Source organism: Monodon monoceros, unplaced genomic scaffold (assembly GCF_005190385.1).
Source record: "Monodon monoceros isolate NGI ecotype Baffin Bay Population unplaced genomic scaffold, NGI_Narwhal_1 Super_Scaffold_6, whole genome shotgun sequence".
NCBI classification, from domain to species: domain Eukaryota; kingdom Metazoa; phylum Chordata; class Mammalia; order Artiodactyla; family Monodontidae; genus Monodon; species Monodon monoceros.
Genome location: NW_021703783.1, coordinates 15,886,780 through 15,902,657, shown reverse-complemented (window position 1 = coordinate 15,902,657; position 15,878 = coordinate 15,886,780). Strand labels below are relative to the sequence as shown.

Below are 15,878 nucleotides of genomic sequence, written 5' to 3'. Positions count from 1 at the left end.
ATATACATACACACACATACAGTACATTGTCAGAAGAGAAGACTGGCCAAAAAAAAAAATTACAAGACCAACCTCTACGTTAATTTAAAGCAATTTCAAAATTAGCCAGGGCAAATGACTAGTTACTTTCAAATACAAACTCTTTCAAGTAACAGTTATGATTACTATGGCATTTTACTCTCCAGCTAGCTACTTCAAGAAGTCTAAATTAATCCAGCTTCACCAGGAGTGAGATTGAGTCCACATTATTTCACTTTAGACAAATGTGCTTCTTTGTATATCTAGATTCTATCACCTTTGCTCTTTCTAGATTATTTCCTAAGTGATATGTAAAAACCTATGTATCTCACTATTTTTATTCTCTAATGCAAAGATACATAACAGATCTTGCTTTAAAAGGGAGAAATTTATGAATCAAAAGTCATCATAAAGTCATTTATAAGTTTTGATTTATAAATCAAAAGTCATGATAAACATCACACAGATATAAACCAATATACGCAAAATAAATGCACACTTTAAAAAATAATTCTATACATCTGTGTATATAAAGGAACATGCTATATTTAAAAATTGTTTTCTCATCACTTCTCGATGCAATATTGGAACTATGACTACAGTTCTGAATTCATAGAGCTTGGGGAAAGGAGATGGAGGGAAGTTGACATTTAAAAGTTCTTCTTTTCCATCTGTACATTTTTTTGAGTTTACCCGCAGTTTGAAATCACACAGAGCTTCAAAAGCCACCTAATCTCAATTCCTACTTTAGAAATTCCACACTATCAAAATCTCCAGTCCTCTCTATACACAAAATGGAAGCATTTTCCTTTTGTATATCCATGAGAGTGGTGTTTACATAAGCAATAGTGAGGAATCATCAACGCTTTACAGACACTGTTAGAATTTTCATCCATTAAAGCTACTAGCCAGTTTGCGGCTTTAGTTTCCTAAGTTACCAAGATACGACCTGCATTACAAACATAAGCACTTTCATTTCTAAAGAGACATTAGATAACCCAATTACAGACTGATCATCATGAACAAGGCTGATCACGTGTTCACACTGTATATATAAGCCATCCCTGTTAAGTAATCACACTTCGAAAGGCAAATTCATAATTAGCTGGAAAACCTGATTCTGTGTTACAAATCAAGTTAACAAAAAGCTTCCTTATTTAAGGGCTCTGTTAAACTCCCGCTCCAATTAAAATCAACATATTTTAAAATACGTGCAATAATGAGAAACGAAGAAAAGAGGGAAAACAGACTGACGTGCCAACTATTAGAGTGGTAAGTGGTACAAAAATGAGCTATCAAGACTACATACAAATGTGAACAGTTGTATATTAAGTGATATCATTAAATCTACATGGATTTTCCATTATAACAGAAGAGGTGACATTAGTATTCAAGCACTTCACCTCTTTAAAAATGTCCCAAAAGGTAGCCATTAGCCACATGTGTCTACCAAGTACTTGAAATGTGGCTGCACCAGACTGAGATGTGCTGTAAGTGGAAAACACACACCACATATTTAGACTTTGGCACAAAAAGCAGAAAACAAAATACCTTGCTTTTTTATGTTGATTTTCTGTTGACAGGATATAATGGATTAAGTTAAACAGTATTATCATGCATTTCACCTGTTTTTTTTTTTTTTACTTTTTTATAAGGCTACTAGAAAATATAAAATTCAGTACTTTGTTATATTTCTATTGGACAGCGCTTATCTATAATGTTTACAGGACTGTTTTCATCAAAGCCACTGGGTGACACTGTTTCGCCACTAAATTGATGCAACCAAAGCAATTTCCTGGCAGAGGAAAAAGTCTTGCACATACACGTACACACACACCAACGGACATCATGTGCTCTTATAACTATTCATATTCTTAGGATGAAAAAACATGAATACATGTAAGTAATTTCATCACTATCTTAGCAGGACTGGCAACACAAAATCTGTAATAATCCTTCCGATTCCTCAATAATAAATGACAGCTCTAATCAAATCAAACAGACAGAAGCTGTTTCGTTTGTGACTTTTCCCAAATAGCTTTCCGTCTTCTAAATGGTAATGTTCTTCATGACTTCTAATATTACACCCCATTTACTTACATTTTAACAGATTCCTACAGAAACCATGCAAAATAATTTAGGTGAACAAAAACCACCAGCTGTTTTTGCTAACAAAGAAATGCTTTACCCATGTGCAGATGACTTTTCAAACTGAAGTCTGAAATCCTGAACATTTTTAAATCAATTTATTGAAAAACTAAAATGAAAACCAAAATCAATATTTACACCACCATCACACACTCTTCTTTGATGAGATAAAGAGTCTACAAAGTAGGACTCTGCAATGCAACTGGCATTCATTTCTGGGACAAAGTCCTGATTAATACATTCTGAAGGCTGCCTGGTAGGTGACCAGAAAATTCACTGTAAGGGCTCGAAAGAGTTTTGTGATATGTGTCCTCTAAATGGGTTTTACTCAATCTTCTAATTCTGAATGAGAATGTAGAGTTGAAAATTACAAATGAAACGTAGAACGATCTGCCTTACTCCTTTCCTACTCTGTTCCCCCAGCGGCAGATTCAAGTCCAAGAGAGAATTGGATAAAAGCCAACATTTTGCCGCAGGCTGCCACATACTTTTAACGGGCTCTCCCTCAGTTTCCTTTTCTCTAAAATCAGACTAATTCTAGTCTCCTAACTACAGCCTGCACAGAATTAAGCACTTTAAGATCTCATTACAACAAGTTCCTTACAGCCATAGACTACCTCAGGCTAGGAGAACCACTGTTGTGGTACCTTGAGGTATAACATGTCCTAAATCCTATCATATTTTTACCTGTATTTCAGGAGTCCTATTAGTGTATACTAAATTAATTTCCACTTCAAAGAAACAATTCTCCCTTGTCTTCAAAACCTAAACCTGCTCAAAATCTAAATAAAACATTTATATTTAACCATTATGTATTAAGGACCTTCTGAAAATCTGTGAAAATATCAACATTTTCCCCAGAAAAATGAACAGATGAAGTTTTACATAAAATTTCACAGAAGGGATGAACAGTTCTGGATCTAGATTTAAAACCTTCTCTAAACTATTGTATGCATTCCTTCAACGATTAGCTAAGAGGTCATTTAGATATTTTACTGCGATTTCCCCTTTTCTTATGTTGATGTCTCATTACCCTAACTAGGCTCTAAGCTCTGCAGAGCTAAGGTGCTACATCATACCTGTGTGCAAACTGTATGCTTTCTAGCACAAGGCTTAACACATAGACAAAAATATGTTGATACGACTTTTTATAGGTTCACTGACCAAAAACTTTTATGAATAACGTTAGCTAAGGATAGCATCTTTTAAAATAGTGTACACTTTGGGTGAACACGTATGACTAATATTTTCAACAACTGCTATCTGACAGATCTTTCTCTGAACTACAACTTCTGCATATCTTTAAGCTTTTTCCCCCCAGAGATCAAACCTGTGTATCTTACACTGACAACAGTGCAAACGCACATTCTCAAGTGCAAAGTTAGGACCATTCCCCAGGAAAGCCTTACGGAAAACAAAAACAAACAAAAAATACTCCTTTAAAAAATACTGCCAATAGTAAAAGTATATACTGATAGGTAACTCCTACAAGGATTTAAATTTCTATGTAAAGGAAGTAACGGTCATTTGAATATTAACAGAGCACCCATTTAGGTGCAAAAATATGGAGGTGTCTGGCTCTTCTGGCTCATTCTGAATTATTTGATAGAGCTTCGCTGAAAACATGAATGTAGAAAATAAACGCAAATTGAGTTTTCAATCTAATATACTTGAGGCTTTTTTTTTTCAAGACACAATTATAAATATCACTCAGAAGAGGAAAGGGAGGCGGAGACTCCATGGAATAGGAGACAGATGGCCAATGAAAACGATTCACCAGAAACACGCAGGATTATGTCTAATTTCGCAAAGCTCAAGAAACTTGCCCCATGCAAAAAAGGTTTTCTGAAAAATCCAACTCCCACCCCTAAACCCCAAATAAACTCATTCTTTTGCTAGATTAAATATGCCAAGTTTTCAAGGAAGTCCACATAGACTCTGCTGGGCTGTTACTGGCACAAACCCTATTAATTGAAAATCTTAAAATGTAATATATATTCTAATTTTGAGGCTCATAAACATCCTACTTCAACATAATAAATGAGAACTTATTGAAAAGGGAAGTGAAATTAAATCTGGTGAGGCCTTTATTCACCTAGAGTCCTGAAGAGATTCTTCTCAGAGCTGTATTTCCTAACAGACTACAACAAATTCACACAAATGTCACTACAGATCTAATGAATGTTTTTTCATGCCAGTGTCACTCACCCTTGCCTGCCTGCACCCCTCCCCTCCAGGCTTTTCAAAATGTATTTCATACACAGAGTCACTGTTCTGGTTGTTTATTTAATTAACATGACAGCCCAGCATACACAGCATTTCTTTCAGTTCTACAGTTTTAACTTTTTTACACTTTAGGCTCAATACAGAAAGAGTAAAATTACTGTTTGCCTCCTTCCAACCTCTGTAAATTTATATAGATTCACTAACTCTTTCTGTCAAAACAGTTTTTCAGTATGCCTTAAATGTCTATATTCACAAAGTAAAAATCACAATTTTGTCCCTACACACCAAAAAATTCTTTTCCCTCACCTTTCCCAAGGGATGAGAAAATCTTGTTTTTCCTTTTCAGGGTTTTCAAAAATTGGCATTAATTAATTTTAATTCTGTCAGCAGGCCATAAATAATCAATATTGTTCTTTGTATAGCCATGAGCAGAGGTATACTCTTGAAATGTGATAGAAGCTACAATTGAATTAAAAACCCATGGTTGTTTTGGAAACTTATTCAATTTGAGAAATGTTATAGTATCCTGAAATATATTTTGGAGTTTAAAGGACAATACATTCTGTATTTTCAGAAGCAATCTATACTGTAAATGCAAGTAAGTTATACTTTTTACCAATGATGTAAGAAGGCCTACCGTATGCCTACCATTGAAAACTACACCTACTCCTATATTCTGCTACTTTTGTTTTGTTGTTGGCTTTTTTGCTTGAAAATACCTTTCTTACATCACTGATGAAAAACTTGCTTCTACTTTTGATAACCAACCACTAGACTCTCGCAAAAACTACTACATTCCTACACAAATCTGCTAAAGATGTTTTTTGCTAAAGATGTTTAATTGAGAGCTGTAAGGACTTATGTCTGGGAAACTCCTTTGATTTTTAATTACACAATGTGAAGTATATAGCTGTACATTTCTGACCGATACTGTACCCATCACAGAGAATTTTGTCATGAAGTGGTAAAACTGCATTAACAGTGAGAGGCGTACGGCTTGTGTTTATCTTATGTGAAACCATAGGCAAAGATATTAAATTCTTCTTAATATGTAACTAAAATAAAATTGCATTGGTTTGGAATCTTTCTTAAATCAATGTGCATGGTGGTCCCAGTAATTAGAGGGGAATGTCTGGCCAACTGCATTCTTTGATGTATAAGGAGAATAGAGAGACATCCCTTCAAATACAATTTCCAAGTGTTAAAAATTGCTAAATTAAAATTTTTTGTTTAAAACTAACATATTTATTAATCATGCATAATATCTAATAATTCAAGAAATTCTAAGGACCTTAGAGTTCAGAGGGCACAGTGATACCTGCTCAGGGATGTGAACATCTGCTCAGGAAAGATACATACACCTTAATGGAACCATCTGCCTTCTTAACCAAAATAGTACAGTTTGACTCACTGTTCTACAAAATCTTGAGGATACTGGGCTGGTAGGATTGAACTAAAAGCCATGCAAATGTTACCAACTTTGTTCTTTCCTGAAGTAGATACCTTCACTTGCATCTCACAGACACACCCCATGTCCCATTAATTCTGGGACTGAAGACTAGATCTATGTCTCCTTTCTTTGGTTGAAGCCATCTTTATGATCAATGCTGCAAAACTCAATTCTGTATGTAACAGCTGATCTACTGTCTTCAGTATGGTTGGGGAAGGGAGAAAGGGAGTGAGGGAGGGAGGAAGGGAGGGACAGAAATCCATCTGTCATTTGGTTTGCCTTATGAAAATTTTATCATCTATTCTCCTTGACCTTTTAGAATTGAGTCATTGCAGAGAGATAGTTCCCAAGCAAGTGGCCACTATCATTCATCTGGAAAAGAAAAGGCTGGAATTCTCTCACCTTTAAACCTCATAATGAGCAAGGTCCAAATAAATACTCAAGAGGCCTCTGCCAGCCTCTCTGTGTTTTATGTCCTCACACCTCTACTTAAAATTCACTTGTTGCCTGCGGATTGTCTTAAGAGTAGACGTTCTTTCAGAAAAGAACTCCTAGTCAGGTAGCATTCAGGCCAGTGTTACATATGTGTTTTGTAATTATTTTGATTCTTGACTTCATAAAGCATGCGGACGACAGTGGTACACTTTGCACCCTTAATGAGAAGTTTGTTTCCTTGTGATAAAACAGATAAGCCAATTACTATATAGCTCCTGAACTTTTCACACAGGCTAACGTATGAGATATTGCCCTGTCTTATAAGATCCTAGTGCATATTAGTTCCCACCCACCCCCAACAATTATGCTTAGCAGCAACTTAAATGGGTCATATAGAAAAACTAGCCTTAAGTTAACACGTACACACTCACCCATGCCCTCATTAAAACTTCCAGTAAATAAATTTCTGCTAAATGTAACCTTGTTTTCCCATCAACCATAAGAGATAGTCTCTCACTTTAGAAGAGTCTTCATAGACACAGGCTTTAAAAAAAACAGCAGCCAAGAAAACTGACCAAAACAGATTACAAATATACATTTTCAACAGAAGTCATCAGCAAAACACGTAAAAATGCAAAGCTCAGTCACTTCCTTACAAGTCTGCAGATTATTCAAATCCTCCATTTATCAATTCAAACCAGAGAAAACCAATAAAAATCTACAGGTTAATTAACGCGGCTGGTTAACTCCCCTAAACAACCTCCTATCTTAAATCCACCCTTAACTCCTGAACTTCTAAATGTTACTATGAAATTTCAGAAATTTAATTTCAGAGGCTAAACGATATTAATTTGGAGTCAAGTTATTTATGCTTAAATCACAGATTTGACTTAGAAATTTAGGTTAAATTTTGCAATGATCAGATCACATTTCCTTATAAGTTAAAGCAAAGTGTGTTCAAAAAATATTTAAACTAGCAGTGTTTTCATTTAAAAGACATTCCCTAGGTGACTTTAAAAAGAAATTAAATTTTTTTTTCCCCTAATTGGTTTACCCTTAAGTAGACAGCTTACTTTATTCTGGTGATGTCCAGATTTCTACCAAAACTGAGTATCAGTCAGTGGCCTGTTTTTAACTTCACTCTTAGAGTAAGCTAAACCCAAGAAATATTTGCTTTATCTAAACGAAAAGCTAAATAAGTACATTTGTTTTAAAATAAACACAGAGACTATGATGCTGTCATCCATTCTGCTAAATAATGTCAAACAATCACATTCTGTGGATTCAACTCCATTTCAGAAACAAACTGGCCACCACACCATATGGTGACTGCTATTTCTTAGAAACACCCAAATGATTATCCACAGAATAACCTAAAAAGAAAAAGCTTAGTATATCTTAGGATACTCTCTCACTCCCTAAAGTCCTAATAGTACCACAGGTAGGCATAAATTTAAATGGGAAAAGTGTAAATTTCCACTTGCTGTACATAACCAGCTCTCTGCCATCCCTACCCCCAAGTGTCAAATCAGCTTGGAGTAGAGAGGCAAACACTGAGGTACTTCTTCTCAGATACAATCTGCTTTTAAAATTGGGATTTGTTCTTTTATGCCCTTTATAGCAACTATACTCCATGGTCTCAAAACACTTAATGATAATAAGGAAATTGGTCCCCATAATTCACTAAACTTTTATTTGGTATAACTTCACTCATAATTCTAGATTCTTCCTCCTCCTTCCTGAAAGACTGATATTACCAGCAATTTAGAAATACTCCCCTGAATTAATGTTTCCTGTATAAATCCATTTGAATTTCTAAATATTCACTTAAGCATGTAGATAACTCAAGAGATACGTTTTCTGAAGTTGATACTAACAGCGCAGTCCATGATTCTGGCAAATTCTTAAGTTCAGACATATTGTTCCCCAAATTGAAGTTTATGATGATAATACAAAACACATGAGCATGTAATAATGTATGTCCCCAAATCACACTTAAAAACAAACTGGGCACCACCAAACGCAGTCTCTTCAAGTAAAACGTACTGCAAGACGAGAACGCGTATCAGCACCTCACCTTCAAGCATACCTTGCTTTAATTGTAAAATATTTTTACTGACGTCCATAAACGTTTACCTGTCCCTTTAGAAGAAAGAAATTTTATAAAAAGAAACAAAGAAATCTAGTAAAATCCTCGTTTTAAAAATCACCCATCGCTTAAAACAATAATTAAACTTAATTCGAACATTTCTGCTAAAGGAGGAAAGCATGAGGGCAAGCCATACGCAGGTGTAGCAGATCTAAAAAGTTGGCCCAGCTGTGGAAGACCCCGCAAAGCTCATCTAGTTTTACTACTTATTCGGGTTCCTGTTGTTCAGGTTATAAAATACTGTGTGAGAGGGGGAGAAAAACCCGCTAGTTTCCAACTAAGTCTGAAGTTAGAGCAGTTTTCTGGGCTATCTTTCCTTCTGTTCCCAGCGCTCAAATTCCCTCCACTTTGTGGCGGATCCCAGGGGTTTCAACTTTTCCCGAGAGGTGAGTGAGAGGGGCTGCCAGCGCTTACCTGTTCCCTCGGGATGCAGGGCAGGGAGGTCCTCCGATGGGACTTGCTGCTGCAGCCCGACATCTCGGCGGACACCACGGAGCTGGACCGCCTCCTCCTCTTAAACACCGGGATCTCTTCCTTGGTCCCAGCGATTAGCTGGGACCCGAAATGCTCCCTCGGAGCCGCCCCCGTGGACTGTGGCAAGATTTGCTCCACGTACCTGGCCAGGAGGATCCCCAGCACTCCGGCCAAGTACGCCAGGTAAGGTCTCCAGGCGACCTTGAACCTCTCTAGGGAAATGAGGGCCACGGTCCTGACCGCGCTAGTCAAGGCGATCATGAGGACGCCCAGCCTCAGCCTCAGTACCAGCCATGTCGCGGCGGCCAAGCAGCTGAGCACCACCCCCGCGGCGGGGAGCGAGAGTAAGTGATCCTCCCCGACGCCCAGCCCAATCTGGACGAGCGCTTCCCCCCCGCAGCAGGCGGCCAGCAGCGCGACGGCCAGAGGCAGGCGCACCCCGGCGCGCTGGAGGTACAAGCCCATCCAGAAGAAGGCACACAGGAGACTGAAGAGCAGCGCCGAGGGCTGCAGCCAGGGGCCGAGCGGCGCGCCGCCCCCGGGAGCACCTCCCCGAGGCCCCGGGAAGACGCCCCCTTCTGCTCCGGGGGCCGCTTCCTCCTCCTCCGCCGCCGCCGCCGCCGCCGCCGCCGCCGCCTCCTCACTCCGCTCCAGGTCACAGCCAATCTCTCCGCGGACCAGCCTCACCAGCAACGCCAGCAGAAAGGACAGGGAGCCCGCGCACAGCGCCGAGGAAAGTTTCTGCGAGCGTCGGAGTAGCCGCAGCACCAGGGCGCCCCAGCAGCCGCGGCAACCCGGGCCCCGGGGCGATGAGGGGGCCGGCCTCGCCTCTGCGTGGCCGGGCTTGGCCCCGACTCGGGCGGCCTCGCCCGGCACGGCCATGGTGCGCCCTCTTCGCGGAGTCCCCGAGGTCCCCCCGACGCCCCCACCCAGCCACACAGACACGCACGCACGCTCGCTTGCTCTCCTCCCAATCCCACCCTCGGAATCCCTCCTTCTTCTCCCAGACCCGCGAGCACTGAAAGTTTCAGCTTTCGAATAACTCCTGGAGAAGGCTAGATGCTCCAGAGAGGAGCCTTCAAGTGAAAAGCTAGCACAGGCAGAAACGATCAGACTTCCTCTTTTTCTCTCTTGGAAAAGCTTGCAAAATTCTCCGCTCCACCCCCACCCCCCGACTTCTGTCCTCCGGGGTCTCTTCGGACTTCGGGGTTTTAAAGATTGCCCGAGGCGTCCTGCGCGCGGGGTCCGCAGCCGCTGCTGGAGCCGGGGGCGCAGGGCGAGCTCGGGGCCATCCCGGGCGCTGCTGCGCGCGGGGCCCGCGGCAGATGGAGGTCCCCCTTCTCTTCCTTCCTGCAGCTCTTTCTCTATCACTCTTTCTTTCTCCTCGGCCGATCCTCCCCGGCCCGGCCCCAGGAAGCGAACCGCCATTCCCTGGGGCAGAAAGCACAGCCTCCCCAGCGTCTGTAGGTCCAGTTCATGGCAAAGGGTGGAGAAAATAGAAAAGGGGCTGAGAAATAACCAAGAAGTTGCTAAGTCCCGTCGGAGACAGACCTAGTCCGAGAGACGAGCGGCTGCCGCAAGGGAAAGGAGGGAGGGCGAGCGAGCTGGAGAGGAAGGGAGGGTGAGAGGAACGGGAGGGTGAGAAGGGAGAAGGAGATTTGCTCTCTCCCTCTCGCTCTCTCTCTCTCTTTTTTTTTTTTTTTTCCTTCTTTTTGGTGCGAGGTTGGTGGTGATTTGCAATTTTGCAGAAGGGAAGCGAGTGGAGACGACTAGTTACAATTGTATAGAAAGCAGACAGCTGGACTGATCTGCAATCCCGCTTGCTTTCTTTAAGGCAACTCCCTAGGAAAGCTTTCCCAGCTCAGCTCCCGCCCCTCCCCCGGAGGAGGCGCTGCTCTCAGCTCCGGAGCTCCTTTCCCCGGAGCCGGGCCGCGCAGCTAGCACCTTGGCGAAGGGGTTGCTCAGACCCGCCCACCGCCCAGCTCTTTGCATCCGGGGGGCGCGGGGGTCTGCGGCTGGCCCTCACGCCAAGCTGACCAGGACGTTGGGGGAATAAAAGGACTGTGCGTGGATACTTAGCAGGCGATGGGAGTCAACAGACTTCCCACTGTCGTGAAAAATGACAGCCACATCTACTCTCTGAGTGATTCAAAGATGCTTATATCAGGTACAACAGCAAACCAATTTCAGGTGGTATTGTAAGGCCTTGACTGCTCCTGCTGGAAGGTCTGTTTTCAACAGAAAAGCCAAGCTTTTCTGTTGGGCCAAATAATGGAAAATCTCAACAAGTTACCTAGACCGTAATAGCATTATTTAAAAAGAAGGGGGAGGGGAGAGCATTTTTTAAAAATTGTTACTTTAAAAAAAAGGCATAAGAACAATAGTCAACAGTTGTTGTTGATGGTGGATGGTAAACTACATTGAGATTAAGTGACCCTGGCCTCAAAAAGGTGTACAAAGTTAGGAAGCCCAAACAGTCAATCAGAAAGTAATAAAAAGAAATCTCGGGCTTCCCTGGTGGTGCAGTGGTTGAGAGTCCGCCTGCCGATGCAGGGGACACGGGTTCAGGCCCCGGTCCGGGAAGATCCCGCGTGCCGCGGAGCGGCTGGGCCCGTGAGCCATGGCCGCTGAGCCTGCGCGTCCGGAGCAGGCCACAACGGTGAGAGGCCCGCGTATCACAAAAAAAAAAAAAAGAAATAAAGAAATCTCAAGAGAGGGACAGTGAGAACAGGTAGGTTAACACTAGAAAAGATCTTAGAAGACCGTCTGGTTGTGAAATACTATGTCTACCATGAATAAAGCTTATGAGAAAAAAATCAGGACCCTAGTTATTGAAGTCTACAGGCTACACATTTCATGTACTGTAGGAATGTAGTATTTGGGAAACTGAAGGAAAAAAATTTAAAGCTAACTTTTTTTGGCAGATTATGAGAAATAATTCAATATCTGTTCAATGGACTTTTTTAAAGTCCATCAATGTGGGGAGCTAGTTTCTTTTTACACTTAACACAAGAATAGTCCATTCTTGTTCATTTTTAATATGGCTACCTTAGATGCCATTTGCCCTCAATAATAATAATAATCCAATCGTGTCTTAATTATCTGAACATTCCAGGTTAAAATGTGTTTAGAGCCTGGAGTATTTGGATAATTGGCTCAATATGCCACTGTATTTTATGTGTAGAGATGAAGCAATATAAAAAGAAAAGGCAAAGGAGATACTTGAGATAAAATTAAATCATGGGATAGGGGAGAAGATGGCTTAAGTCTTAAGCTTAGCTTCATGGGAAACAGCCTGCTCTAGTTTGGGACAGGTATTAATATTAGGGCATAAAGGGATATGAGGAGCTATGATGATACAGCTTCTCTCCATCAGATGTCCAGAACCATGCTTCCACATGGAAAACAAGTTGGGCAGCTAGTCAATGGCAGTGGGCACCATCTGTTTAATAATTAAAGAAACAGGAGCAGCGATGTCTTTGCCAAAGACAAATGAGCCCCCTAGCCTGCACACATACTTTTTTGAGTTTCCTTTTTCCTGAGACATATGATTCATATGCCAGCGCCTACCTGAAACATTTCAGAGTGAAAAGCCTTGATTGGAATATCATGCTAATATCCACTGGCATCAAAAATAGCATATTAAAATGTGAAACTTAAAATCTGGGCATATATCAAGGTTAGAAAGAAAGGAATAGTGAGAATTTTAGAATATTTCCATTTTCACTGTAGTCTACTCCCCACAATTATCTCAGTTCTTTAGAAAAAAACAATAAGTCACCATAAAAACTGAACATGTAGGAGGTGGAATGTAGATATTAAAGCAACATTGTGACGGAAAAAACATAAGAATGGCATTTGTTAATGGCCGCAAAAGAGAAACACTAGATCTGTTTGTTAAACAGTGACATTCTTGAGGTGTTCAATAGTATTAGAGAGGCAATATCCTGATTTCTCCCAATTCTCAACAAACATCACAACCAGAAAGTTATTTGTCCCACCAAAAGGAAAGAAGGTAGATTCCACCCCTCACCGGCATTACCATCCAGAATCTGGAGGCAGAGAAATGAAAACAACAAAATACTCTTCTTAGGTAGATGCAGAAAGCTGCAGTGCTCTACTACCTGAAACAAGTGTCCAGCGTTGTGCGCAGCATATTAAATGAAATCAGACCCAACTCGTAAAGTGGGCATTGAGCAACCACATAGAAATAGAAACTTCCCATTTTCTGCAGACAGTGACTGATGAGTTCTAATTCAAGAAAGTGACAACACAGCCAAAAGATCAGGAAAATGTGGTACACACAGAAAAAGAGAATATGGAAAATGGAAAGAAAAATTCAAATTTGACTTGCTAAAGCCCTCCACTTAGCCAAAGCCAGGGATTGTGTTTTATTAGTACTTTGTGAAGAGGATCTAGAAATTAACCCCACTGCACATCACTTGCATTTGGCCAAATATAGTTATCCTTAAGGGAATTCTGTTAAATTCAAAAGTTTACACCCCACAGTATGGGTTCACTCATTCTTCACTGCACACCTGGCCTCCGTGCATGTAATCCAATGGGTATCTAAAATATAATTTATCCAATACACAATTCTTAACTTCCAGCTCCCTCCCTGCCCTTCCACAATTCCCACACACTCAACCTATTTCTCCTTGGTCCTCTCCCACCCCAGGAAAAAAACATAACCAACTATCTAGTTGCTCAGCCCCCCAAGGAGGGTATTGCCCTCCATTCCTTCCTCTGTTTGCCTTGCTCCAGTTCCAGTCTATTAGCAAGTCCACTTGATTCTTTCTCTAAAATACAACCTGAATCTATCCACTTTTCACCATTCCTCTTATAATAACCAACCCAGGACCCATCATCATCCCTGGCCTGGACAATTGCAATAACTTTCTTGGAGGAGGGTGTTGCCCTCCTACCACTCATTTTCTACACGACAGCCAGAGTGATGGATTTCAAATGTGAATCCTATGATGTCGCTCCCTCCTTAAAACCGTCCAAAGGCTTCCCGTCACACCTGCATGACCTAAGGTCCCCCAACAGCCTGCAAGCATCTTTCCAAGCCACTCTCTGTGACTTCTCGTCCTATTCCAATTCTACTTCACTATGCAACGCTGTCTATTAGAAAGTTCTTCTACGATGGAAACGTACTCTGCACTTCAAATATGGTATCCTCTAGCCATGGGTGGCTGTTGAGCCCTTGAAACATGGCTAGTGCCACTGAGGAACTGAGTTTGGGTATTTTATTTTATTTTAATTTAAATTTTAATAGCCTCACGTGGCTAGTGGCTTCTGATGGAGAGTGCATCCCTCATCCTCAAGCCATCTTTCTGTTTTTTATCATGTCAAATCAGGACCTTAGAATCTACAGGTTTTCGCATAGCTGGGTCTTTCTGCTCCATCAGTTCTCACCTCAATTATTACCTGTTTACAGAGGCTTTTCCCCAACAGTCTTATCAAAAAGTCTTGGGACTCCATTTGCACGCACACGTTTTTCATTCCCTCTCACACAGCCCTGTCTCATTATATTTGGAGCACTTATCCCTACACAAAATTCTTGTTCATTTATTTGTCTTCTTCTTCATTGTTATTCTTAAAGACAATCTCCGTATATTTTTACACATAATTGCTCAAGTGGGCAGATGCCTCAAAATCTGCAATTGAAGATGTGGTTGCCCAGATTGAACTCATAGGCAAAATCATGCAAGCAGCGCTTTTCACAGAAAGTTGCTTTTTAAAAAATTGCTAGATAAGTTACTCATTTATAAGAGAAATAGGTAATAGTCAATGTTCTGAAAACTTTGTATTGCTTCTCAGGTGAAATGGGCATCATCTACAACAGTTTTCTGGCAGGCACAGGGGAAAAGCCATTTAAATATATGTGTTTGGTTAGCAAGTCAGCTGAGAAATCCAGAATTAGGAGATATCTGAATATAAGTTACTGCCCAAAAGTCATAGCTCACATCATCATCTATGTGATAGCCTCTAACTATTCCAATTAACACTACTTGAGGGGTTGAATTTAAGTTAAAGGAAATTACATATTTTGGTAAGATAGACCTTATTAACACTAACTATTCCACATCTAGTCAGGGAAAAAATGTAGAAAACTTGCATTTGGGGATGTATTGTCTCCCTCCCCCTCTGTGGAATGCTGCCCCTCTTTTTAATTCCCAAAGAATTTAAGTAACAGCTTTGGATATACAGTTGTGAGCTAGTATAAAAACCCTAAAGAGTAAAAGCAAGATGCAAGAACAGGTTGCATCCACAAAGCTGTTATTCACAGAGTCAGACTGTCTATAGCAGTAAACCACCAGGAAGCTTCACTTCGGCTTATGTGTCCTCTGGTTCCCCGTTGTCTGAGAGGTGGCCTTCCTGACATCACATTTTGGGTGTTAAAGGCTGTCTCTACCTTATCTAAACAAATCGTTAAGGAAATCAGAGTGCTTTAGGTACAGGGATTCCCAACCTTGTTCACTTGGTAGCACATGCAGAAAACAATAACATTTTGTTGTCACGTTGGATTAAAAGGACAAAGCTTTTTGCAGATAAAGTCTTCAGGCCTGGAGCCTGAGAGATTATAATCTCAGGTATACCTCTAACCTTTGGCACTTTACATGGGAATTTTTGAGACATCTAGTATTTGAATCACTAATAAAATGTGTAATTCAACTGTATTCTTTATGAAGGCTGTTAAAATAAACATAGTGTAAATCCCAAGACCTTAGTAGCTTGCCAACTACAAATCATAGTTCTTTATCACTTCCCCATAAATTCCCTCAGTTGGTCTGCAACACAAATGCATGATCTTTATCTAGTTTAAAAATTTGGAAATGATACACACGAAGTCTGATTTATAAAATAGATGTGATCATGATGAGGCCTAGAATCCAAATATTTCCTACCATACATTGATGTGTTCTCCATCGCATCCACATCCGTTAACTCTGATTGATAACATCAGTAACATCA

General features: G+C 40.7%; 1 protein-coding gene across 1 annotated transcript in view; it reads right to left on the bottom strand.

The window, feature by feature from the left end:
* Window positions 1–10,937, bottom strand: part of PDE3A (phosphodiesterase 3A) — a 307,539-nt gene extending 296,602 nt beyond the window's left edge. The window contains exon 1 of the mRNA XM_029205257.1: window positions 8,841–10,937. Coding sequence (XP_029061090.1) covers window positions 8,841–10,328 — 1,488 coding nt within the window. The 5' untranslated portion in view covers window positions 10,329–10,937. The remainder of the gene's footprint in view (window positions 1–8,840) is intronic.
* Between the last annotated feature and the right edge of the window lie 4,941 nt (window positions 10,938–15,878).